Consider the following 25,461-nt stretch of genomic DNA (forward strand, 5'->3'; position numbering starts at 1 on the left):
GTATGACACCTCCATCTTCTCAAAGGGATGTGTCTGTAGTCTGCACCGATTACTTGACCCTCATTGTGTCCTGCCTTGCATTGCTAATTTATCTTTTTCTTGCCTTTGACCTTCAACTACATTCCAAGTTCTTGAGTGGCAAGTTTGAGGCATACAGCATTGTGATGGACTGAGTGTAAATTCTGCCTTCTTCCTCACCCCAGCTGCGTGATCCTGGGCAATTAGGAAACTGAGTCATGCCTTCCATATCTGTAAAAAGGGTCATTGATTATACCTACCTCACAGGATTGCTTACAGGATAAAATAACTTATTTATAAAGTGCTTAGAAGAGCATCTGATCTATAGTTAGCATTCAATAAACAGTTTTTATCATTACTTTGCATGTCCCTACAAGTATCTGGTAGTCTCCTGCTCTAAGTATTACTTGATCACATTTCCACTGGAGAAAGGAAAAAAAAGTGGCCCTGTTTGTTTTTATGTATTTGCCAGCAACATCATGATTATTAAAAAATTTGAAGTTTAGACTATTTCATTCCTCAATCTTTAAGGTTTGAAAACATATCATTTTCGTGGTGCCTTGAGTTTTTAAAACTAAAGCTTAGGATTTCAAAAGTTAGATTTTTTTTTTTAAAAAAAAAACAGATTATTTCTTTCCAAGCACTTTAGGTATGTTTCATTTTTCCTGTTTTGGGGAGTAGTCTCATACTGAATCAGAAAGCAGCTTAGGCAAACTGTGGATAACTTTAGTTGTGATCCTAGACCATTAATTCTGTGCTATGTTCTCCTTGAAAAAATATTCCATGATTAAGGTTAATTTGGGGAATTCTATATCCCCTTCTTGAAGATTAAATACTCAGGAGTTCTGCCAGAAAAACCTTGTTTCACACTGTTTTTAACTAGTCAACCAACCTCATTTGACCGCGGGATCTTTTCTTAATGGAATATCTAGTGATGCCCCAGAGAAATAATGAAAAAAATAAACATTGGGAAAACCACTACATTCATCAATGTCTGAGAACAAGAAGAGCTGAGACAATGCTATACCTAAAGAGTTTATATTGTTTAGATTTTAGAAATGGATTTCCATACCACTGGGTAGATTTCTGTCATCTTCCAGAAAGCTAAAAAAGTTATTGGGTCACCTGGGTCCTAGCCTCTTAAACTTGGGCATGCATCCAAATCACCTGGAGGGGTCACAAAGTACAGATTGCCTCTACTCTCCTCCCACCATGCCCCAGATTCTGATTCAGTAGGCCTGGGTGGGGCCCAGGAATTTTTATTTCTTACAAACTTCCAGGAGATACTGACATTGAGGGTCACGAGACCCCATTTTGAGGAATATCAACTGTGTTATTTTGTCAGGTGTTTCTGCCTTCCATGTGTATGTTAATGTGTGTGCGTATATTAATGTGTGTGTGTGTGTGTGTGTGTGTGTGTGTGAGAGAGAGAGAGAGAGAGAGAGAGAGAGAGAGAGAGAGAGAGTTTAAAAGGTGGAGCTGGAACAGAATCATGACTTTGGAAGTTCGCCAACATAGGTTGATACACAAGCCTAAGGACCTGTGTTAACAAAGGGACAAAAGATGCCATTTGTATTAGACGAATTAGACTGCTTTGTTTGTCCCTGTCCCAAAGGCCAGTGGTCAGTGTGAGCAGAAGGTGGCACAGCAAACCACCTGCTGGGCCTACTCACCCCGTGTCTTGGGCCTGAGGCAGATAAGGAGGAAGACAGATACTCTATGTGCTTTTAAGTTTGCTTAGAAAATTATTTCCTTTCCACAGTAAGTGCAAAGGGAAACTTTAGCTCAGTCTCAAATAGGTTTTTATTGGATTCATGCTTGGGGCAAGGGATGGGTGTGGACACTGAATTTATTTTTAATCTGAGAGAGAATTTTTTCTTTATTTCATTGCTAAAGGCATGTCTTGCTCTCATTCTGTCATAGCCATCTTCAATGGGCAACACTGGTCTAGCACTGTAGGACTTAAAAGGCAGATAAGTTTTGCCAGGCATGGTGGCTCACGCCTATAATCCCAGCACTTTGGGAGGCTGAGGCAGGAGGATTGCTTGAGCCCAGGAGTTTGAGACAAGCCTAAGCAACATAGTGAGACTATGTCTCTGCAAAAAATAAAACATTAGGTGGGTGTGGTGGCATGTACCTATATAGTTCCAACTACCTGGGAGGGCTGAGGCAGAAGGATCACCTGAGCCCAGGAGGTCAAGGCTGTGGTGAGCCATGATGGTGCCACTATATTGCAGCCTGGGTGGCAGAGGGGGACTCATACTCAAAGGGAAAAAAAGGCAAACAGTCAGATAAGCTTCCCTCATTATCTGGCCTGGGAGAGAATTCCAAAGGGCAAGCAAAGCTTCTACTCTCTCCAGAAGGCAACAGCCAGATCAGCTGAACTGACCATTTCTTTTTCCTAACTGAAAAGCAAATTGTCAAATTTCACAGATGACTGGATAGCCGTTTCATCACTGAAAGTTCAGTCCTGAACTCTCTCTGGAAGGGCACCAAAAGACTACACTAAAATGCATCAGGTTTTGATTTCAAGCCGAGGTTAGGACCTGTCAAAGCTTCTCTGGTCATGTGTCTCCTTCCCTGCCTGGTGAGTTTCCAGAATTGCTTCTTCTGGTGTTACCTGGGAGGCAAGCCCCCATTTATGATCTAGTAAAAAGACCCTCCAAGAATACTTTCAGTGGCTACAGCAGAAAGGTCAAGTCACATCTGACAATTTAAAACTTCATGGACACTAGCTTAATAACAGAGATTCTCCAAATATCTCTCACATCCATTGGGATCTGAAAAACTACAAACTGGCTATGCAGGCTGTCGCTGAGGTCCAATGGGGTTTCTCCTCTCCTATGAGAAACGGGTCAGAGTCCAGGTGACTTGGAGCGCAGTGAGGCTTTAAGAAATGGGATTATTTGGCAGAGAATCAAAAACTTTCTCTTGGACAGGAGAGTGAATATAGCAAAAGTTGTTGCTTAATCCTTAAGATGGGCAAATTGTGGAGATGACAAATAGCATTTTAAAAATGAGATAAGAAGACCTGCCTGGGTAACTTGGCGAGACCTCATCTCTGCAATTAAAAAAAAAAAAAAAATTAGCTGGGCGTGGTAGTGCGCGCCTGTAGTTCCAGCTACTTGGAAGGCTGAGGCAGAAGGATCGCTGGAGCCCAGCAGGTAGAGGCTGTGGTGGCTGGGAGCGGCCAATGCACTCCAGTCTGGGTGACAGAGTGAGATTCCAACTCAAAAAAAAAAAAAAAATGAGATAATAACTTTAATGAGTCATTAGAATTCTACATTCACCTATAAGTACACTCTCTGTGCTGTGACCAATAGGTTTCATCTATTTTTACTAAGTTTTCTTATCATTTAAAAATATGATTCCTAAGAGGGTAGGTAAATTAAGGATACTGTATCAATTTTAAAGATGTTGAGGCCCAGAGGAAAATACTAGCAAGTCATAGCCAGAGTGGGAAACAGTCCATGCACCTATTTATCAGACCTAACATTCCTGCTTGCCTCTGTCTCCTGGTCTCACACGATCCCTCCACCTCAGTCTCCTGAGTAGCTGGGCATGTGCCACCATGCCTGACTCATTAAAATAAAAAATTATGAGATGAGGTCTCACTATGTTGCCTAGGCTGGTGTCGAACTCCCAGGCTCAAGCAATCCTCTTGCCTCAGCCTCTCAAAGTGCTGGGTTTACAGACGTGAGCCATCGTGCCAGTTTTCCTGCTTTCTCTATATCCTTCCCTCTCCTCCTCTCAACTTCCTCTACCCATTGAACAAAGTCTGCTCTCAGTGGCCTGTCATTTAAGGCTTTCCACAGTCTGGTGAAACCAAATGTCGCCAGATAAGACCGTTTCCTGAGGATACCTCCCATGGCCATACTATTACATTTGTCCTTATTGTTTTTTAGCTAGAACAAGAACTTCCTTTCTCTGAATGCCAGCTATCAGTGAGGACCCACCAAGTTTTTTCCTTGCTCAAGGTGTGTCTTTTGGCAAGTCACTTAACACCTCAGAGTCTGAGATTTGTCAACTGTATGAACTGGAGATTATAATTGAACCATAGGTTATTTGTTGCAAGGATGAAATTAAGCCTGTGTACCTAACATACCGAAAAGTGCTCAGCCCCTTAGCAGACTCTCTGTAAATGGCCACTAGAATAACCTTTTCCATGATACATTACCTAATGACTCCAGTTCCTACTGATCTTGCCCCCTTGTGACAACTGAAAAAGTCTGTACTACTTTTTTCCTGTTTGCTGATATCTTGGGAATTCAATTTCTGTACACCATGCCCCAAATAGCCTGCAAGTGCCTCCACTCAGGCACCAGCCGTTCCTCACTGTGTCCACTCCCCAGTATGTACCACTGGTCCCTCAGTGTCAGCTGGATTAGTCACCTTTCTGCTGGAAACGTAACCCTTTATACTCAGAGACATCTCATGATTACCTTCCAGCAACTCAACTGCACTTTACTAAATAGTGGAAACTGAATCATTTTAAGATAGTATAGTGTTAGAATAAATTATTTCATTGTAATGATACTTGTTTTATAATGCAATTTTGAACACTGAGGAATTTATGACAAAAAATAAAATTTCTTAATATTTTCCTAACATGTGGGAACGTGTGAAATAGTCACTGACACATACTGCAAGTTCATTGACATATATTGTGCAATAGTAATTTGTTTGATGTCTTCCACTTGGTGTTTTTCTATTTGAGCAGACAATGCAGTCTCATTTTCTTCCTCCCACATTAAGAACATGTAATTTGGCCGGGCTCAGTGGCTCAGCCTGTAATCTCAGCACTTTGGGAGGCTGAAGTGAGTGAACAGCCTGAGCCTGTGAGTTCGAGACCAGCCTGGGTAACTTGGCATGACCTTGTCTCTACAATAAATCAAAAATTAGCTGGGCGTGGTAGCGTGTGCCTGTAGTTCCAGCTACTTGGAGGCTGAGGTGGAAGGATTGCCTGAGCTCAGAAGGTCGACGCTGGGGTGCCTGTGAGCGTGTCACTGCACTCTAGCCTGGGCGATGGAGTGAGACTCCAACTAAAGAAAAAAAAGTGCAACTTATTATCCAGTTTGTTATTTGAAGACAAGGTGGAGGGACACATTCATGATTCCTGAAAATCACTTCTCAGCTGATGAAAAAAAGCTTGATACATCTCAAATGGGACATAGGTTTTTCATTGTTTTCAAATGGAAAACGTCAAGGAAACATACTTTTTTTTGAAAAATTTGCACTGGCATAAGTTTATCCTGTATAATAACCAGTAATCTATTTATGTCCTCTGAGAGGGGACATCCGAGTGGTCTGCTAGATGTATGATGTCCCCCTCAGAGGGGACATCCGTGTGCAAAGGGTTAAGTTTGCCTGGGGACAGAAACAGTGTTTCATCCTAAGCATCAGGTAACAGCCATGGACCTTGTGTCAAAGTAACACGAAACTCCAGGATTCCATGCAAATGCCAAGAACTTTCCTGATACTTTACCTGGGCATTATAATTTTACAAAAGCAAGGGAAATTAAAATTTTTATCATTCACATATGACTTTATTTTTTCTGACATTCTCCTCTTACCTCTTTCCTTTCATTGGCCTCAGTAGAATAACTTCAATCTTGGAAGGAAAGTTGAAGAACGAATATGATTTCACCGGCAGAAATGAGCTGCCTGTGTAGCCCAGAGGTCATGAACTTTTCATGTAAAAGTTCAAGTAGTAAATATTTTAGGCTTTGCAGGCATTTCTGTCTCTGTCGCCACTGCTCAAGTCTGGCACTGTATCACAAAAGCAGCCTGGATCATACATAAACCAGTGGGTATAGCACTTTATTTACCAACATAAATAATCCGGACAGGGGGCCAGGTTTGAACTCCTGTCTGTGGTCTGTCCACCTCTGGTCTAGCCTGCCACTTCTGGGGACACATTCTATCATCAGGATTACGTTAGACAAGACTTTGCTCTACTGACAACAAACAGCATTTATAATTGTCTAAAAATATCAAACAAAGCTTGACTTCCTGAGTCGCGATGGAAATAAAAAATAAGGTGGTTGTGAAAGAAATCCCAACCTGAGAAAAGAATACAGGCATTCTAAAAATTAATGTGTGGGCAAGGAAATGCACTGTTTTTTTCTACCAAAGAAACAAGAAATGAGAAAGAAGCATGATAAGAAAACGGCCGCTACCTGGATTCTCTCACCTATGCCCCACATTTCCAGTTTGCATGGGCTTAAAGACACTGGCCTTTTCCAAGAGCCAGAGGCCCCAAATGGAAACTTGGCCCACCCTCTTTGCTATCTATGAATCCACAGAAAGATTCCTTGCGTGACCCTTTGACTCCTGAAAGCTACAATGCAGAGCTCTAGGCTGTTTTCTTCAGCACACTCAGCGGTGGGTGGATGAGATTCTTCCTCCCTCCCAGCACAGTGGGGGGCTTGTTCAGACTTGGCACAACTGGTCAACAGCCCCAACCCGCCTGGACAATAGGAACATTCAACAATCTGTAAGTTGGAGCCTCAACTCATTTGTCTTTTATGTAACTACATTGTTTTTCCATAAGGAGAATACTTAGCTGTGACCTAAGTCTTTCTATAAGTATATTGTTCAGGGGGTGGTACCAGAAAGACCAAATCTGTGCCCTCTCACAAAGCATTTCAACTGAAAACATATTTGGCAAGTCATTCAATAACCGGAGAAAAGAGTTTATGTTCTTTTCACGTAGTTCCATCTAATTTTGGATGACACCTCTTCTTGACCCTGCCGATCTCTGGACCTGCTGTCCCTTCAAGTTCTTGCCCTCCTGTTTCCATTGGTGAGTGGACTCCGGTGCAAACAGGACCCTGAGTCATGCCTGCTTCCGCATCTCAGTCCCTGTCCTCACAGACCATGACGGTCCCGCTCCTGCCACCATGCTGTATGCTCTAGGTCCTGTGGCTGGCGATGAAGCCTCCCTTGTCCACTCAAGTCAATTCTCTCCCTCTCTGGGTGCTGTGTGGGCTGTGAGCTTCCTTCGCAGGGTGCCAAAAGCATTTAGGGCCCAACACATTTCCTGTTTGAAAGCCTGCCTTAAGCACCACGGGACATTTATCATCCTTGGCTCCTCCTTGCACACCAAGGACTTGCCCCGCCTTGGGGATGACCCCCAAGGACTCCCCTCTCCCCACATTTCCAACCGTCCTCACCCCAGTTCAGCCAGTGTGGAAACAAAGGAGAGATGGTATAGACCTTAACACCTCAAAAGATACACCAACATTTTATAACCTTGAATTGCCACAGTCAGCAATGAGATCAGACACCTTCACCCTAGATTTAACACTTGGGGGAAAGGGGCTTTCCTGGTCCCCACTTTAAAAAAGCATAAAGATGAAGAGATAACATAATTTAGTAGGAAAGCAAAGGGAGATTGGAAACCCTAGATCCAGACCTGATTATATCTCTCAGTATTTTCACTTGAGCCTACATCCTTGGAGAAACTTCCAGAGGGCTTGAAACCAACTTTTTTTTTGCTGGGGATAGGATGAATGGATGTGAAGACTCAGGTTATAATATCAGGACCATGAGACCTGGTGTGGTGACTCACACCTGCAATTCCAGCACTTTGGGAGGCTGAGGCGAGAGGATTGCTTAGACCTAGGAGTTTGAGACCAGCCTAGGTAACATAAAAAATTAGCTAGGTGTGGTACCATACCTACAGTCCCAGCTACTCAGGAGGCTGAGGCTGAAGGATCACCTGAGCCCAGGAGGTCAAGGCTGTGGTGAGCCCTGATAGTGCTCTGTACTCCAGCCTGGGGGATGGAGTGAGACCTTGACTCAAAAAATAAAAGAAAGAAAGAAAAAAATTAGGGTCATGAATACAAGAAGATTGGAAAGAGATTAAGTCAAAAAAGCAAGTTCTGCATGTGTATATTTTATATATATATGTATATATGGTCATAGATGATGTATGCATATAAATACAGAGAGAGGACTGGAAAGATTCATCCTAAACTGGGCAGAGAGGAGTGTGCTGGGAGTGGTGCAGTGAGCAGGGACTTTGTTTTCTTCGAATGGAGAAGTCCACATTGCTTGACATGAGAGCAGGCAGCCTGGCTCTAGGACCTATACTCTTCGCTGTGGGACCTCTACATCTGCCTGCATCTCTGCTGCCCTTAAGCCCTTGGGTGGATCCAGCCAGCACAACAGGCAAACCGTAAAGCCAGATGATCTTTGTAGTTTTTCCATTTACTGAAAGTCTATGATTATCTAAAGTGAAAGAAGAAACACCAAAGGGAGGAGCAGAAAGGAATATGCATATCTGGTTACAACGCATTGCACACACCATGTTCCCTTGCAGAATACTTGGTTTTGCATTGCTTGTTTGCTTTTCCTCATGATCAGTTTCTTATGTAATGAGCTGACCTTTCTTCTGGATAAAATGAAAAAGAAGTTGGCGAACACTGATGCCATGAACCTCACTCTTTGCAAAGTCTCTAAAACAGGATTTAACTTTTGACCCAAACAAGTTGACACGATTCCTATTAAGCCACATTTCTCTGGCAGATTTAAGGCAAAGGTTTAAAGAAAAGATAAAAGGGTAAGGGGTAAGTTCTGAGCACCACATGAACAGGCCTCTGATTGACTCTGACTCCGGGCAGCAGGCTTTTCCTGCTAACAAAGCGAGGATGGAGCAAAAGGTCGGAAAGCTTTGGCAGAGAATGCTATTTTGCCAATGACACATGCTGATAGAATCAGGGTATGAGCAATGATAGAGCCATTATCTAGAGAAAAAGCAAGCCCCTGAGGCATTACAAGATTGAGGAATTTTGCAGAGTAGTGATTAAAGCCATGGACAAACCAGATTTCAAGCAGGATTTTCCTTTCAGGAGACATCTTAGGGCAACTGGCCCACTGGATGTCAGTGCCTTCTAATGGAAGGAAGAATGTCAGGGCTCTGGCCTGGAGAATGATGAATGAGAAAGCACTTGTTTATTGACATAGCAAACATCATTCCCCTCACCCCTTCCCCCTAAAACCTTCATCTAAGATGTCTGTACAAACCCTTCTGGTTAAGCCTCAATTTAAAAAAACAAATCATATAAAATTTGTTCTGGTCTCTTGCACTGAAGTTTTTCTGCTGTTAAGGAGCAGATGGGGTTTGTACTCGGAAGGAACACATCGTTTCTAGGTTTCTGGCCTTCTGTAGGAGATACTAAATAAGATGTTAATTTAAGGTCTGTAATATTTCTTGCTATAGTTGCATCAAAAAGAGAAAAAGGTCACTGTAAAATTTAAAGCCCAAGAGGGACCTATAATTTCAAGATGTGCAACAAAGAAAATCTTCCCAAGAACATATAAGAAATTACAGAAAATATTTACCCACAGTTATAAATGAAAAACACAGGGAAGAAAATCAAGTGGGAAAGAAAGAATAAGTAAACAGAGTCGAAACAGCCCATTAAATCTTTTTCATAAATGCTTTTTCTTAAGATCTGAGAAATAATTTGCTAGGTCAAAAAAATTAATGATGGCATAAAAATTAACCAATCTTTATGGTTCACATGATTTTGACAAGTTTTTGTTCATGAGAAAATGCCAAGTTTCCCTCATGGTCCTTTTCTTCAATCATAAGCCTAAGTGAGAATCTGAGTTTTATTCCCATTTAACTGACTCGGAGCTCCTGCCACATACACCTTTGAATGTGTATGAGGGCTCGATGACATCACCCTCCAATCTACTGGTGGGGACATTATATTAACACACATACGCCAAGAGTTCCAACTGTCAGCAGAGCCTACCTGGTCCACTGAATCAAATGATCCTACTAGAATAACCATTACCTCTGCACGTGCCATTGAGGAAGCCGGCCACAAAACACTGCTCAGAGGCAGGAAGTCACTTTGTAGAAATATATGGTTTGTACGGTCCCACTTAGTTAAAAGCATTTTAAAAGCATCTCTGTGTATCTGTGTTGTGCGTATGTGTGTGTGCACATGTAGAAACAAACAAACCAGACCAGAACAAACCAGACAAACCAGGGTAGACACCTTCACTCTTTACTACCTATACTTATCTACAGGGCGTGATTTGGTAGATTTTTTCTTGACTTGGTGGGGTGTCACTCTATTGCCCAAGCTATAGTGCAGTGGCAGGATCACAACTCACCGCAGCCTCCACCTCCTGGGTTCAGGCGATCCTTCCGCCTCTTTAGTAACTGGGACTACAAGCATGCACGACCACATCTGGCTATTTTTGAAAAATTTTTTGTAGAGATGAGGTCTTGTCATGTTGGCCAGGCTGGTCTCGAACTCCTGGGCTTCAGCAAACCTCTCTCCTTGGTCTCCCAAAGTGCTGGGATTACAGGCATGAGCTACCACACCTGACAGGCTTTCTTTTAAACAATTAGCAGTAATTTCTTTGGTAATTAAACATGTATTTTTACAGTCAAATTAGTCTGTACTGTGCCTTAGAGTTTATAGAAGGCTCTTGCAGACCCTGCTCCCTCTACTCTGATCAAAGCAACATGAAAACACCCACGCCTCACCTCGGCACTCCACGTCGGGGTCTCCCCAGAAGAGCTCCTGGCACTCGCTGCAGGTGCGGCCTCCAAACCCAGGCATGCACTGGCACTGCCCCGTGAACTGCGGCCAGAACACAGACTTTGGTCAAGTGGGCTTCAGGGCACAATCAGTTGTCATTTGTTTTTCTTGCTGCCAAGGAGAAGTGGAACCGAACTGTCTGCCTGAGAAGACCTCTAAGGACTAGGAAAAGGGACTCTAACTTTGATCTTGGGTGCCAAGGGCCTCACACCATTATCATCTCCTAATTACCCTTTTGCAGTGACCTTGGGAATGTCTTCGTACATTACGTTTTATTGACATGTTTCCTCACTTTTATTCTCACAGATCAGTAACCATCCTAGGCCACCTCTGACTCACCTAAGGGAGTATGTCATTCTTAATACGTATCAGGAAGCAACAGTAATTTTGACAATGCTGGATATGGCTATTTGGTTCCTTTCATGTTAAGTCGCTAAGAAAAAAGCCTGATTCAGTGGCCAGGCACCGAAGAGAAATGGCACCCCTTTGTCCATTCTCAGGTGAGTCTGCATCTGCAGCTGGGGCACCATATTGCAATGCTATGAACGCGTCCGAAGGGAACTCTGCACACAGTTAGGTAGTCCCAGCCAAGGGGGCAAGCAAAGGCTGATAGCCAGCCTTTGCTGTGTTTGCCAAGCTTTGTGTTTTGGTGTCTTTCTCTAACAAGGGCAGAGTGCTGAATGGGTTAGCTGTCACCTGAGCTCATCAAGACATCACCCCTGGCAACAACCCCTCACCTCATTACAAGATGGTCCAAAGGAATGAGCGGTGTTGCAGTTGCATGGGTCACACCCAGTGCCACTGGCCAGCTGCCAGGTATTGGGTGCACAGCGGTCACAGTTCTGCCCAATCACATTAGGAAGACATAAGCACTGACCAGTGGCTTTGTCACACTGGCAGTCAGAGCCATTACAGTGGTCCTGCACGGTGCCCAGGTAATTGCAGACACACTCTGAAAGACAAATGTCATCACATTTCCAAGAAGTTAGCTACTCTAAACAGCAAGCTATTCCCTTTCTAGATCTTGATCTTGAAATGCAAAGAAAAATAGAATCAGAAGTGACCAAATAACAAATCTAAAATTACTGTTCTTTATAAGTTCTTATGATGTCTTACACAGTTCTGACATTCCCTAGGCAGATACACATAATGATACCTTTTGCCTAAAAGTATGTTCAAAATACATAGATTTAACAAGATGCTGGTGAATCCTTTTAAAATTAAAGATTAAACTGAAAAATAATTTTTAAAAATGCCAGTGGGAAAATTGAATAATATCAAACTCTTGGCAGGGAATAGCAGCAATAAATACGTTTGAGCTAGCAGGTAGAAGCCCTTGAAGAGACCAAGGCTTTAAGGAATCCAGTCCTGCTGGTCCCCAACATTCCTCCATTTATACAAACAGAGCCAGGGACCTGGGGGCTTTACAGCTGCAGCAGGAAGAAACGCAGTCTGATCTCTTGATAAGAGAGAAATAAAGAGAGATTGTAGAGACATGGCTTCTTTCTCTCCATTTAACTGGATGGCTCTTATGCTATCAGGAAAGGCATGGACCAGAGTATTTAACATCTCTAAGTTCATCCAACCTGCTAGTTCATGGGCAGAACATAGCCTCCATAAGCTCTACTGGATGGTATTTATCATGGAGACAGCTATGTGGGTTTTCCCCTTTCGTTATCTCTTCCATGGAAATGAGCCACATCTGGAGGCTGCCAGAAAAAAATGAGGATGTAAAGAAAAAGAATTCAATCTTTTCTTTCTTTTGTTGTAAGTGAAATTTCACCTCTTGGAATAAGTGTTTTCCCAAGTGAAATAAAATCTTCTGAGTATGAAAAAAAAAAAGGCAGAAATCATTCTAACAAGTCAGCAGAGAACAAATGAGCATCTTACTGCGACAATCCTGCCGGAGGGCGTCACCATAGTACCCGTATCGGCAGTGCTGGCAATGATTCCCCTCCGTGTGGTACAGGCACTTGAGGCACCTTCCAGTCTCCTTGTCACAGGCTTCTGGATCTGTCATGTCAATGTTGTGGTGACACTGGCAAGGCTGACATGACCCTCCCACATCCGAGGGATTGCCAAAGAATCCTGAGGCACATTCGTCACATCTGGAGCCTATTGTCCAATAAAAGCAAGCACAAGACTTTCACCTTGTTGACTGAAAAGCTCACCAGTCCCCTGACATTACTGCCTAAGACAGCTGACGGCAGTAGTGTCGTCTTCATGGGAAGATGCTAGGTACAGAGCCCAGGATGATGGCATCTGAGAGGGAACAAAGAGGCTTTTAGTTGTGAGGGGAAAGAAGTATTCTGCAGACTATCACTGCTGTAGCAGCCTCGGGGGCCATAACTGGGCATGGACAGTTATGAGAAGGGTCCCTGGCATGTGGGACTTGAGCTTTTAACTACACAGGGATGGCTGAAGTTGGGAGCTACATAAGAATCAAACAATGTAAAGTGTGAAATGATGTTAAACTCTGAATCTGAGGATTATATAAACTGAAAAATTACAGCTTCTTAGTGAACAACCTGAAAAACGGAATTCTTAATGACGAACAATTGACCTAAGAAGTCCTGAAATTACATGCAAGAAATATGTAATGAGTGATGTATAAGCATAACTAGAATTTGAAACAGTGGCTTCAAGGATAAAAGGGAGCTTATTTTCACAACTAGCTTCATTCTTGAGATCATGAGAGTATAATAAACAGTGAAGAATATATTCAACAATCTGGTGATTCTTCAGAAGATAACAGGCTTTTCTGTCCTCTGCTGACCATTTGGCCACTTCACCGTTTTCAGACATTTCTGCCAGGAGTTGGATAAGGAAAAGAAGTCAGATATAAATTAATAATTTTACTTTTTAATAAGGAAAAGTATTTCATGAAGTTTTGTTTACAGATTTAAATGAGTTTGCTATCTTGCTTTGTTACAATATTCTTATCAGGGACTTAAGAACTGACTCCACCCCATGTGCCAAACAGAAAAAGAGTATCTTTTCCATTACGGAATCTAACTTTAACTTTTAATTAAAAATTGTACAGATGAACTTTTTTTTTTCAAGTTGGCGTCTTACTCTGTCACGCAAACTGGAGTGCAGTGGCATCATCATGGCTCACTGCAGCCGTGAATTCCTGGGCTCAAGTTATCCACTTTCTTCAGTCTTCCGAGTAGCTGAGACTACAGGTATACCTTGCCACATCTGGCTAATTTAAAAATTTTTCATAAAGATGAGGTCTTGCTATATTGCCCAGGCTGGTCTCAAACTCCTGGGCTCAAGAGACCTCTCCTGCTTGCGGCTCTCAAAGTGTTAGGATTACAGGAGTAAGCCACTGCACCCAATCCAAAATGAACTTAACTGATTCACTCTTCATCTTTTTTTTATTAACAATGAACTCTTGAAGACAATCTTTTCCTCCCTCTTTGTGCATGACTTACCAGTATATCCAGGATCACAAACACACGCAAGCTGTAAAGTAACAGGATCTTGATAACAGCTCCTGGCAAACTGGCGTCCACTGTCAGGACCATCTGGGCAAGGGCAAGGGCGGCAGTGATCTCCAGACCCAATGATGGGGTCGCCATAGTAACCAGCCAAGCACCTGCATCAGTCACAGAAGAGAGTGAGTCATGACCCACAGTTATAAGAAACTTGTTCCAAGGAAAGTCTTAGAACCTGTGTTCTGTTTGGGATCATTCTTCCCTAATTCCTCATGTTTCCATATGGAGGACTTTGCATTGGAGCAACGTTCTCAAACTCCAGCTCCGATCAGAAACACCTGGAGGAGCTATGAAAACAGACTGCTGGGCTCCTCCCCCTGAGTTTCTAATTTGGTAGGTCCCAGGTGATACTGAAGCTGCAGCTCTAGGGATCATACTTGCCGGACCACTGCATTAGGGTGATACCTATGCAGTGGTGCATGTGTACCATATTGTTCCATCAGAGGCTTTCCCTGGGCATCTGGCTCTACTCCCTCCTTGCGTAAAGGAGTCTGGCCTAGTGGAAGTGGCTTATATTTGCCTCTGTCAGTGCCTGGGAGGGGTGATGTATTAACAGGCACGTGATGATCACAGGTCTAAAGCCATGTCCAGCTTTTACCAGTACTAGAGCCAGTGGGGATGCTGTATGATGCCTGTGTTTGTCTTTCAGGTGGTTCCAAACTCAGGCAGGGATGAGAGATGTTACTTATTAGCTCCAAAATCCAACAAGTCAGTCCCACCCTTTAATGACTACAAACCCATGGAGGTTAAAGGATTTGCAAAGCTCACACATCTGTGAAATAAAGAGCCAGGGTTTGAATTCAGCCTCCTGACTTCTAGCAAGGCATTCTTTTACTATGACATGCTGCTTCTCAAGATGAATGGTAATGAAATTACTTTTTTATTTCCTATAACATAAGAGCTTGAAGGAATTTTGGAGATGATCTAGTCCAACTTAGTTATCCTACATATAGAAAGCTGGATACTCTAACTCATTCAGGTTTATAAAGCAAGTTAGAAGCAGAACTGGGCCAGGAACTGAGGTCTAAGAATTTATGATTGACTTTATTTTTCATGTCTTTTGGAGGCAGAGGTTAACTTTTTTTTTCAAGGGGGGCAAGGATGAAAAAATTAGAAGACAGCTGTTCACAGGAAATTAACCATCTACTGACTTAGACACAGAAATAATATAAAATAATATTTCCCAATTATTTTCTGGGGAAATCTATGGTAATGAAGCAATTTTGTACAATGGTTTCTGAGAAAGTTTCTATAAGACTTTTCTAGGTAAAATAAATCCAAATACATCATGATAGAAATTGAGTGTTCATTCTTGATCCCCCCAGGAATAATCTAAACACAGAACCTCTTTAAATTCACAGGACTGAAACTCTGTTCATCCTGAAATGAGAAAAAGAATGATGAGCAATTGGCTCAAATGAGATAGAATTCCAAGTATCTTAAAATAAAGAGTTGTTATTCAAATGTAGGGTTAAAAATATTTCTGTCTCTCATACCCTTTTCTCCTATAAGAAACCTAAACCCTTTACAGATAAAATCCAAAGCCAGTCACAAACATCAACCTAGCCATTCTCACAGGATGTTCTTTCAAATACATTCCACAGTGTGTCTGATTTTGAATTGGCATTGTGGCAGCCATCTTTGTTGTTTACCTCTGTTCCCCACCCAACTCTCTTCTCCTTGTTAATCTGCTTTTCTTATCTGTCTCTCATACTTATTCTTTATCTCCCTGGAAAGAACAGTAACAAGAAAAAAATGTCATTACTATATGAATTTCCAGGCTGGGCACAGTGGCTCAGCCTGTAATCCCAGCACTTTAGGAGGCCGAGGTGGGAGGATTACTTGAGCCAAGGTGTTCAAGACCAGCCTGGGCAACAGTGAGACCTCGTCACTACAAAAAAACCAAAAAACAAAATTAGTTGGGCAGGGAAATGTACGCCTCGGGAGGCTGAAGTGAAAGGATCCCCTGAGCCCAGGAGATTGAGGCTATGGTGAGTCATGATCGTACCACTGCACTTCAGCGTGACTGAGTAAGACCTAAACTCAAAAAATAAAAATAATAAAAATAAAAGATATATAGATAAATTTCCTTCTTTTGCTCTTGTAATAACTGTGTCCTTGTCATCTTTCTATAACACGATTTTATGGTTGGAAGCGATAACTTTTACTCAAAGTAGTAGTCACTGGGATCTCAAAATTCTTGAATACCACTCTAAGCATTGAGCCAAGAGTCATGTCTTTTCCTCGATGGACATCTTTGTGCCAAGGGTTAATCAACATATTCAATTTTCACTAGCAAGTTCTCTTTCATCTGATGAGCAACTCTGGCCTTGACTGAGTACTTGCTGAAATGTTTCACAAGTGGTTTTTTAAAATAAAAGTCTAGCCGGGCTCGATGGCTCAGCCTGTAATTCTGTGCCTTGGGAGGCTGAGGTGAGTGGATTGCCTGAGCCCGCGGGTTCGAGACCCGCCTGGGCAACTTGGCGAGACCTCATCTCTACAATAAATTAAAAAAATCAGCCGGGCGTGGTAGCGCGTGCCTGTAGTTCCGGCTACTCGGAAGGCTGAGGCGGAAGGATCGCCGGAGCCCAGTAAGTCGAGGCTGCGGTGGCTGGGAGCAGCCACTGCACTCCAGTTTGGGCGACAGAATGAGACTCCAACTCAAAAAATAAAATAAAATAAAATAAAATAAAAATCTAGCCGGGCATGGTGGCTCACATCTGTAATCCCAGTACTTTGGGAAGCCAAGGTGAGAGGATTGCCTGAGCTCAGTAAGAGATTGAAATCAGCTTGGGCAACATGGCAAGACTTGTCTCTACAAAATAATCAAAAAATTAACCAGGTGTGGTGGCATGCGCCTGTAGTTCCAGCTACTTAGAAGGCTGTGGTGGAAGAATTGCCTGAGCACAGTAGGTTAAGGCTGTGGCAGCCATGATAGTACAACTGCACTCTAGCCTGGGTGACAGAGTGAAACTCCAACTAAAAAAAAAAATTCCATGAAGGGTGAACTGCTATTTGCAGAAAGAAAACATTGATGTGGAATGGTGAAGACTATCACCCTCTCCAAAAAAAGCAGGCTGTAATAACATTTCTGTATTTCTTAATTAGTAATGAACAGTATAAGTCAGCATGTAATTTTTTTTTTTAAAGACAAGCTCTCACTCTATCACCCAGGCTGGGCTCAGCTGATCTTTTTACCTCAGCCTCCCCAGAAGCTGAGACTACAGGCACATGCCACCATCCATGACTTAGGTTTTTTTTAATTTCTTTTTTAAAAAATTATTTTATTTTATTTTAAAGATGTGGGGTATAATTTAGGATTAGGTATACAAATGGTCATTGCACAGGTAAAGTTTGGGTTTCCCTTTGGTCCCCACTTTGCCTGGTTTGAGATCAAGTATCCTTATTTATGTTGTGTGCCGCCCACCCCCACCCTGGCAGTATCGTGCTACTGCCAATCCCTTTAGAAGAGAGTTCTTGTTATGTCACCTGGTCTTGAACTCTGGGCTCAAGCAATCCTCCCGCCTTGGCCTCTAAAGTGATGAGATTACAGACGTGAGCAACTGTGCCTGGTCAGCATGCAATTTTTTGATATGGACTATTTTTATTTACTGAACTAGCCTATTAATGTTAAGGAAGGCACATTCTATCTCCCAGTCTCACTATATACCTAGGGCAGTGCTTTGTATCCACAACAATTACTCTACTGACATTCATTAATTGGAGAATAGAGTACTCAGGCACATTTTACACAGTCTCCTGGAAACTGTAGTTGCATAAAATGTTTTCAAAACAAAGCTATTTAAAATGACTAATCCCATTTGGATTAGTTTCTACTTTGACCTAAATTAGGTATTAGCATTTCACAACTCTCATCCTAGGCCAGAATCTGCTGAGACAGAGAGATCATTTCTACATAGACCTATGGTCAACTCTAGGATGATTCTCCCTATCAGTTTAGTTCTCTGCTGCAGTATCCTCAGCACCAAATGGTGCCTGGCACATAGAAGGTGTCATCTAAATATGTACTGGATATATAAATGAGTTTCTAGAAAATACTGAAGCGGAATAAATGAGTGAGCCATCTGGAGCCTGGTAGAGATTAATTCTGTGGCTTTTCTAAGATGTTGTTTGCTCAGCCGAAGACCATCTCATTCTCTTTACTTTCAGTGCCCCACGTACCTCTCACAGTTATGACCCGTGGTATAGTCCTGGCAGCTCAAGCACTCCCCTGTCACCGAGTCGCAGTCATCTGCATGGCCATTGCACTGGCAGGGCTGGCAACTAGGAAAGCCCCAGTGCCCAGGTAAGCACCGGTCACACTGTCGAGCGTACACTCCCTGGAAACAGTGGCACTGTCCAGTGACAGGATCACAGAAGGCATTGACAGATCCTTGCAGATGGCACTCACAAGCTAAAGAAACAGGCAACCAAAGAACAGCCTTGAAAAATTCATTCAATAGAAACACACTCCTTTTATAAGCACCTGCCCCAATTCAGAATGCTCAGGTTCCATGATCAACTACTGGAGCGAAGCGTCGCCTCCGTGTGATGGGACCCTCACCAGGATTGCTCAGTTAATCTCAATGAATACATGATAGCACTTCTGAAGAACTTACGTTTGCATCCACTGGGGCCAAAGCCAAATGTTCCAGGTGCACATCTGTCGCAGGTTCTTCCAACCACGTTTGGCCGGCACTGGCACTGGCCTCCATTGGGGTCACACACAGAACTTAATGAACCCTGAGGGTCGCATTCACAAGCTGCAGAGTAGAGACAGGCCAGAACCTATGATATGGAGCAGCATGTCACACCTGTCTCTGAACTGCTCTGCTTTCTTTCCTCAAGCTGTCACTGGTCCTTTCTTCTTTACTATATTGGCTTATTCAGAATTCTGGCTTAAACCAGTATCATCCCTAGGATGAGTGGAAGAATAAAAAGAGGAGGCAGAGCTGACAAATCAAAGCAGTTTTTCTAGGCAGGAGGTCATTAAGGTTTTCCCCCCTTGCCTTCAAAACTCAACTATCACAGGACATTAGACCAAAGCCCAGTGACCTCCAGGGGTTGGTCTGACCTTTCAAAGAGAAAAACATACATTTCAGTTATGTGATGCTTCTCTGATTCCAGCCACACTCCCCACCCTGCCTATGAAAAAGCTCTATCCTTGTGGACTTTTCCCCTGCCACCTGTTATGTGTGCATTTCTTAAGTATCGATTCCATCTTCAGTGGTGGTCTGTCACTAAAAATGTTACTTAAAAGGATAAAGACAAACTGTGGCAGAGACACAATTTCCTTTGTGCTGTCTATCACAGAACTACAGGGCATGCATCCTGAGGCAACTTCTGTGCCAAGAATTCTCAGAGCCGGAAGTAGCATCCACTGCAGCTGCTAAGCCATACCTACCCAGGCCCCTCTGGTGTAGCAAGGCAGAAATGCTAAAGATTATGTTTCTGCAAACGTCTGTCATCGGCGTTTTCACAACGCTTCTGCTGTTCTCCAGACATCGGTATCTCTGAAAGGTTTCCCAGGCACTGTTGGTGACCAACCCATCTCCTGAACCTCCTGTGGTGAACATGTCCAGGGATTTACAGTATGGCATGAGAACAAGCTGTGAAGAAACCAGAACAGCCAAACATCCTTCTGGTGGTGTCCACAGCACCAGTTAAAGCAACAGTTAAAGCAACAGACACACAAAAACCATAAATGCTTCTTTGACTCTTGAACAGAAAGAATTAGTCTCATTAAATAAGGTGAAAATCTTTCCATTCTTAAATACATTTGCCAGAAAAAGTTTAGATAGTCTTCATATAGCTTGATTTTTTTTTTTTTTTTAAGAGACGAGGTCTCACTATGTTATCCAGGCTTGTCTTGAACTCCCGGGCTCAAGCAATCCTCCCTGTCTCGGCCTCCCAGGTTTTGTGTCCCAGTTTGTGCTGGGATCACAGGCATAAGCCACTGCACCCAGCCAGCTTGATGGTTTTTGAAATGCCATTTTTTAATGCACTGTGATTTTTCAGAAGGAAGCTGCTTGAATAAGTCCTTTCAAAAAGGTGGAGTAAAAGCCAAGTAACCTTGGAGGCAAGAAAGAATGATTCTGCTTAACTGCTCAGCTCAGCACTACACCTTGACTAAACATCCTGGGAAGCAGTCGGACATGTGCAAACCCGAAGTGATCTTGAACTTACAGAATCGATCAGCGTGTAGGGGCTCTCCACATCGATATCCGAGGAGGTGTACTGAGGCAGCTCCAACCTCACTGTGTAGTTCATACCCTTCTCAAAGCACACTGGGTGAGGAAGGACGACATATCTACCACAAAACAAAAAACAGCAATAAAAGTCAACCTTTATGCATCTAAAAAACATTAAATTTAAAGTGAACAAAAGTTGAGTGGTGATAATTCCAAAGAAAGTAAGTCAATGGTTAATGTCTGGCTCTGAAATGATAATTCAGCAACTCACAAGATACTAGAAAAATATGAATTTGTGTATTCGTTCTGGTGAGCTGCAAGTCAAGGTGACACTGACCTCGAGCCTGGTGATAACGACACCACCTGGTTGTCATCATCGGGAACAGTATTACCACATCGGCTGCTGGTTGGAATCTTTCCAGGTCGCTGCACTGTGATGACAGCTTTTTCCCAGTGGTCGGGGAGCTAGAAATAAACAATCAGAAGGACCATCTGCAGGTACCCACTACCACCTGTTCATATAAAGACCTCCCCAAATCGATCATTTTCCAACTTCAAGTAGAAAACACACAGTCGCTTTTCCCTTCCCTCTTTACCATTTCCTTTGCTCTTTCCCAGTTCCCGCCCAAATCCCTTCTCCCCTGGGCACTGAAATACCTCGGGACTGTACTCTCTGCCTATTCCCAGAGTCCTTTTCAGTTCACTTTAAAGCAGCCCAGATAATGACAATCCCTTGCTCAAAATCCTTCAATAGCTTCCTGTGAAAGTACTATCCAAATGGCAGTACTGATCCCCATTTTTGCTACTGCATCTTCAACCATATCTCTTATCCAGCTTTATGGAGCAATTCTCAAGAAAGCCTCTTTTCTCTTCCCTGCTCACACTATTCCTGACTTCCTTTTACAGCAACTTAATACAATTCCATTCACACTTTAAGGCCTGGATCTGATCCTCTCTGAAACATTTTGGTAGCCCCTGACTCAGCTTGGCTGGTTGAACCCCTCTGTCTTCCAGCACCATTTTATCTCTGAGCTGTTATACTGTCACCTTCAGCCTCTAGGGGTTTGTACCTGTCACCTCGCAGCCAAGCTGTGAGGGGAAGGAGAAGATTTGATACATTCTCATCACCATAAATTGGGTGCCTATTAGGCTAAGCATGTAACAAGGGATTGCTACATGTCTGAGAAGCAGGATTCAAGAAAAAGGTACATTTTAACTTTCATGAAGGAGCTTAGAAAGTCAGAGTCTGATTCGTTCTAGTATAACCTTCAAATTTTATAAAAACATATAGTACCCATTAGCAGTATTTTTCTACTAATACTCCCTTTCCCCCTCCCCCGCCAGCCCATGAAGGGGTTTCTTTACCTGTGGTTCATAGCGAATGAGGATGTCGTACTCCATGGAATACGGTATGTTGTCAATGAAAAACTCCAAATAACCCCCTTCGGGCACTCGGACGAAGCCAGCTCCAGTCCAGGAAGGAATCCTGTCCTGGATATACTGTCGTTCCACTATGCTGACTCCCTGACAACAAGGTAAACAGCAGTTATGCTTTATTTGAAATGGCATTCAATTCTATTTCACAGTCAAAGAAATTAGAAGTCACCCACAGATTCAAAACTATGGCTACTTTATATCAAAATGATGGTTATCTTTTATCTATTTTGTAATGGTCACATTTCCCTGACACATTGTAAAAAGTTTTGAATCTATAAACAGGAAATTGGTTTTAGTTTTATGGGACTCTGAAGATGGGACTCAAAGGCTTGGGACAGACTTCATGTGACATAACCAGGGGCTAAGCACAAAATAAAAAAGAGAATATCCCAAGGGCTGTTATAAGCAAGTCTAGGAATAATGAGTTATTTCCCAGATTCTTTTTAAGGCCAGCCCATTATCTATTAGATTTATTTCTATCTCTCTCATTGGCATTAGTTTCAGGCTGTAAGTACAGGTAATGAAACTTGATATGAAAACGAACATTCACAACTGATGAGTTAATTCTCATTAATTCTTTACAGGGCTATTTTCCAATACCTGTGGTTGGCCGTCTCCAAAATGGCTGCCATCCATTCCTTCATTCCCTGTGTGTAGCTTTACCCACCAAATGATGTAATCCTATCCAAGAATCTGGGCTGGGCTTGTGACTTATGACCAACAGAATGTGAGAAAATGACATTCTGGGACTTCTGAGCCCAGACTTAAAGAGACTTGGCAGCTTCTGTTTCCTCTTCTTGGAAACCAGAAGCCATGTAAGAAGTCTCAATATCCTGACTCCACCACGCTCCAAGAGGGCTGCTTGGAGAGGTTGTGTGGCGAGGAATGCCCAGCCAGCCTCCAGCTGTTTCAGTCATCACAGTTCAAGTGCCAGACATACATTTAAAGCCACTAAAATTGGGGATGATAATATCCTTGCCTGGGTATTTGTCATGTTAGATAAACAGTAACTTTGGAACACAAGTAGAGAAGAAAACTTTTTTATAGAGACAAATTTCTTCAACCAACCAAAAGTCTTATTAGTGAATGTTCTAAAGTTTGCTTGTGAGTTATAGATTTACTTACTTTTAAAAATGACGTTCTTAAGAATGCATGGTCTTGATTCTTATTTTGTGCTGACAAAAACTACAAAAATGCTTCTGAAGTGGTTCTTTACAAAGCATATATGTGCCATTATGGCCCTCAAATGCCACTTTACCAACCCACCAGCACTCCCCTACTTACAGGTCCCAAGTTGGCTCCTTCTGCTTCATACAGGTAGTGATCCAAGGTGGTGAAGTAGTAGCCAGATTCCACGTCATTACATTGACGTCCGATCATGTGAGGCCGACAGGAGCACTGGCCTGACTCTGCAGAGCAACTGAAAGGAAGGAGAAGTGGGTTAGCTGTGATTATCATATACACAAGTCAGCTTGCTGGAAGTAGGTCTACAGTTTCCATTAAATGTTAAATGTGGCCAGGTGCAATGGCTCAAACCCGTCATTCCAGCACTTTGGGAAGCCAAGATGGGAGGACTGCTTGTGTCCAGGAGTCTGAGACTAGCCTAGGCAACATAGAAAGACTTTGTCTCTACAAAAAAAAAAAAAAAAATCCAAAAATTACATATGCCTGGTGGTATGCACCTGTAGTCCCAGCTACTTGGAGGCTGAGGTACACTTGAGCCCAGGACGTAGAGGCTGCAGTGAGCTGTGTTTGTGCCACTATAGTCTAGCCTAGATGACTGAGTATAATGGCAAAATATCTATATAACAGTATCTTTTTTTCCCCCCAAATATGAAAAAAATAGTGTCTCAGAATTATATTTGTTCCTTGGTATACACAGGGTATCGGTTCCAGGACCCCAGCATATATCAAAATCCATACTCAAGTTCAATAGTCAGTCCTGTGGAACCCACATATACAAAAGTGAGTCCTCTGTATACATGGGTTTTGAATCCTGTATTTTCTGAGTTTGGTTGAGAAAAAATCCGCATGTAAGTAGGCCCATGCAGTTCAAACCCACGTTGTTCAGGAGTTCATTGTAATCCTAAACTCCAAAGCATGACAGTGAAAGCCTCTGTGACCAGATCTCAGTTTCTTTCCCTTCCCCTCTCTCCATTCATACCAAGTCAAGGTCTTCTACAGGCATTACAAACTCTCTTGCATTGGCATTGTATATCTTTTGCTTTGTTTCCAAGTACAACCCTTTTCCTGGGCCTTAGGCCTAAAGATCCAACCTGTGAAGGACATCTCCAACCTGACTACCCCAGGGGCACCCCAAACCAATGGATTCAAAATGGAAGCCTGCAATCTATCCCATGTTTTCCATTGGAGTAAAGGCACCCCAGCCACTGAATCAACTAAGTCAGAAGTATAGAAGTTATTCTTAAAAATCCAACAAGAACTAAATTCTGTAATTTCCCCCTCTGCATCTTGTGTTGCTCTCTGTCTACTGGTTAATGCTACACTTTGCTTCTCTTCTCTAGCTCACAGTTAAAGTAGTAACAGTCTTCTAACTGGCATCTTTGTTGCCAGTCCTGCAACTTCCCAACCAAGCTGTGACACTCTACATAGCTGCCCAAGCGACCTTTGTAAGGTGTATCAACCATATCACTTTCTGGCACAATGACCTTGGGAAGGTGCACCAGGCCTTCTATAACCTGGCCCTTCTCCACCTGCTCAGTCTCTCCTGTCCCCAGACCTCCTCAACCACACTGAACTACTGGCAATTTCTCAAATGCATGAGATGATTCTTGGCACCTTTCCTTTACTTATGTTGTTCCTGCAGCCCGGAATGTCATTCTCCCTTATCCCTAGGCAAAGATATGCCCATTCTGCTTTCAAGACTCAGCTCACAAGTGAACCCAGCCGTAGCACTTCCTGACCACCCCTGATTCCATAAAATAAACTTCTCCTTCATGATACCACCTCCTTGAGGGAAAAAAAAACAATGTATTTTCCCAACATCTGCAACAAAGCTTACCACATGGAAGGTGTTCCTTCAAGTCAAGGCACAGAGCCTTCACATCCTACTTATTTGTCAAAGCCGAGCTCAGCTTCTCTCCCTCTGACAAAGTCCTGTTAAGTTCCCTCCCTTTTCCATTCTCAAGTGGCTCTTTTTGAGGCCTTAGTTGTTACTTATCCGTGTTGCTCTTAAGGGATTGGTTGTTTTCTTCCTTGTAGCATAATTATCAAAGATCTCACTAATCCCTAACAGACTGTAAACTCCTGGAGGGGCTATACTATGCCTGATTCACCTTGGTCACCCCACCCCACCCCACCCACTCAGCAAACACTAGTTTGACAAATAAATGAAGGATATACCTTATACATTTAAAAATATATATAGAGAAAAAAGAATATGAGGTCTTATATAAATAAGCTTTTTTTTTTTTTTTTTTAAAGTCAGGAGGCTTATTCTGTTGCCCAAACTGGAGAGCAGTGACATGATTATGACTCACTGCAGCCTCAACCTCCTGTGCTCAGGCAATCTTTCTGCCTCAGCCTCCTGAATGGCTGTGACCACAGGTGTGCACTACCATCCCAGATAATTTTTAAATTTTTTTGTAGAGATGAGGTCTTGTTATGTTGCCTAAGCTGGTCTTGAACACCTAGGCTCAAACGATCCTTCTGCCTCAGCCTCCCAAAGTGCTGGAACTGTAGGTGCAAGACACTGTGCCCAGACTATAAACTCTTTTAAATTAATCA

General features: G+C 42.8%; 1 protein-coding gene across 2 annotated transcripts in view; it reads right to left on the minus strand.

The window, feature by feature from the left end:
* Window positions 1-25,461, minus strand: part of LAMB1 (laminin subunit beta 1) — a 77,465-nt gene that overhangs the window by 18,938 nt on the left and 33,066 nt on the right. For both annotated transcript variants that reach the window (XM_008052511.2, XM_021709733.1), the window contains 11 exons: window positions 22,999-23,134; window positions 21,643-21,801; window positions 20,615-20,742; window positions 20,273-20,396; window positions 19,491-19,695; window positions 18,706-18,849; window positions 18,269-18,500; window positions 14,024-14,187; window positions 12,477-12,701; window positions 11,324-11,538; window positions 10,532-10,628 (listed from right to left, as the gene is read on the minus strand). In XM_008052511.2, coding sequence (XP_008050702.1) covers window positions 10,532-10,628; window positions 11,324-11,538; window positions 12,477-12,701; window positions 14,024-14,187; window positions 18,269-18,500; window positions 18,706-18,849; window positions 19,491-19,695; window positions 20,273-20,396; window positions 20,615-20,742; window positions 21,643-21,801; window positions 22,999-23,134 — 1,829 coding nt within the window. The remainder of the gene's footprint in view (window positions 1-10,531; window positions 10,629-11,323; window positions 11,539-12,476; window positions 12,702-14,023; window positions 14,188-18,268; window positions 18,501-18,705; window positions 18,850-19,490; window positions 19,696-20,272; window positions 20,397-20,614; window positions 20,743-21,642; window positions 21,802-22,998; window positions 23,135-25,461) is intronic.

Source organism: Carlito syrichta, unplaced genomic scaffold (genome assembly GCF_000164805.1).
Source record: "Carlito syrichta isolate Samal-C Ts95f unplaced genomic scaffold, Tarsius_syrichta-2.0.1 Scaffold279535, whole genome shotgun sequence".
NCBI lineage: Eukaryota > Metazoa > Chordata > Mammalia > Primates > Tarsiidae > Carlito > Carlito syrichta.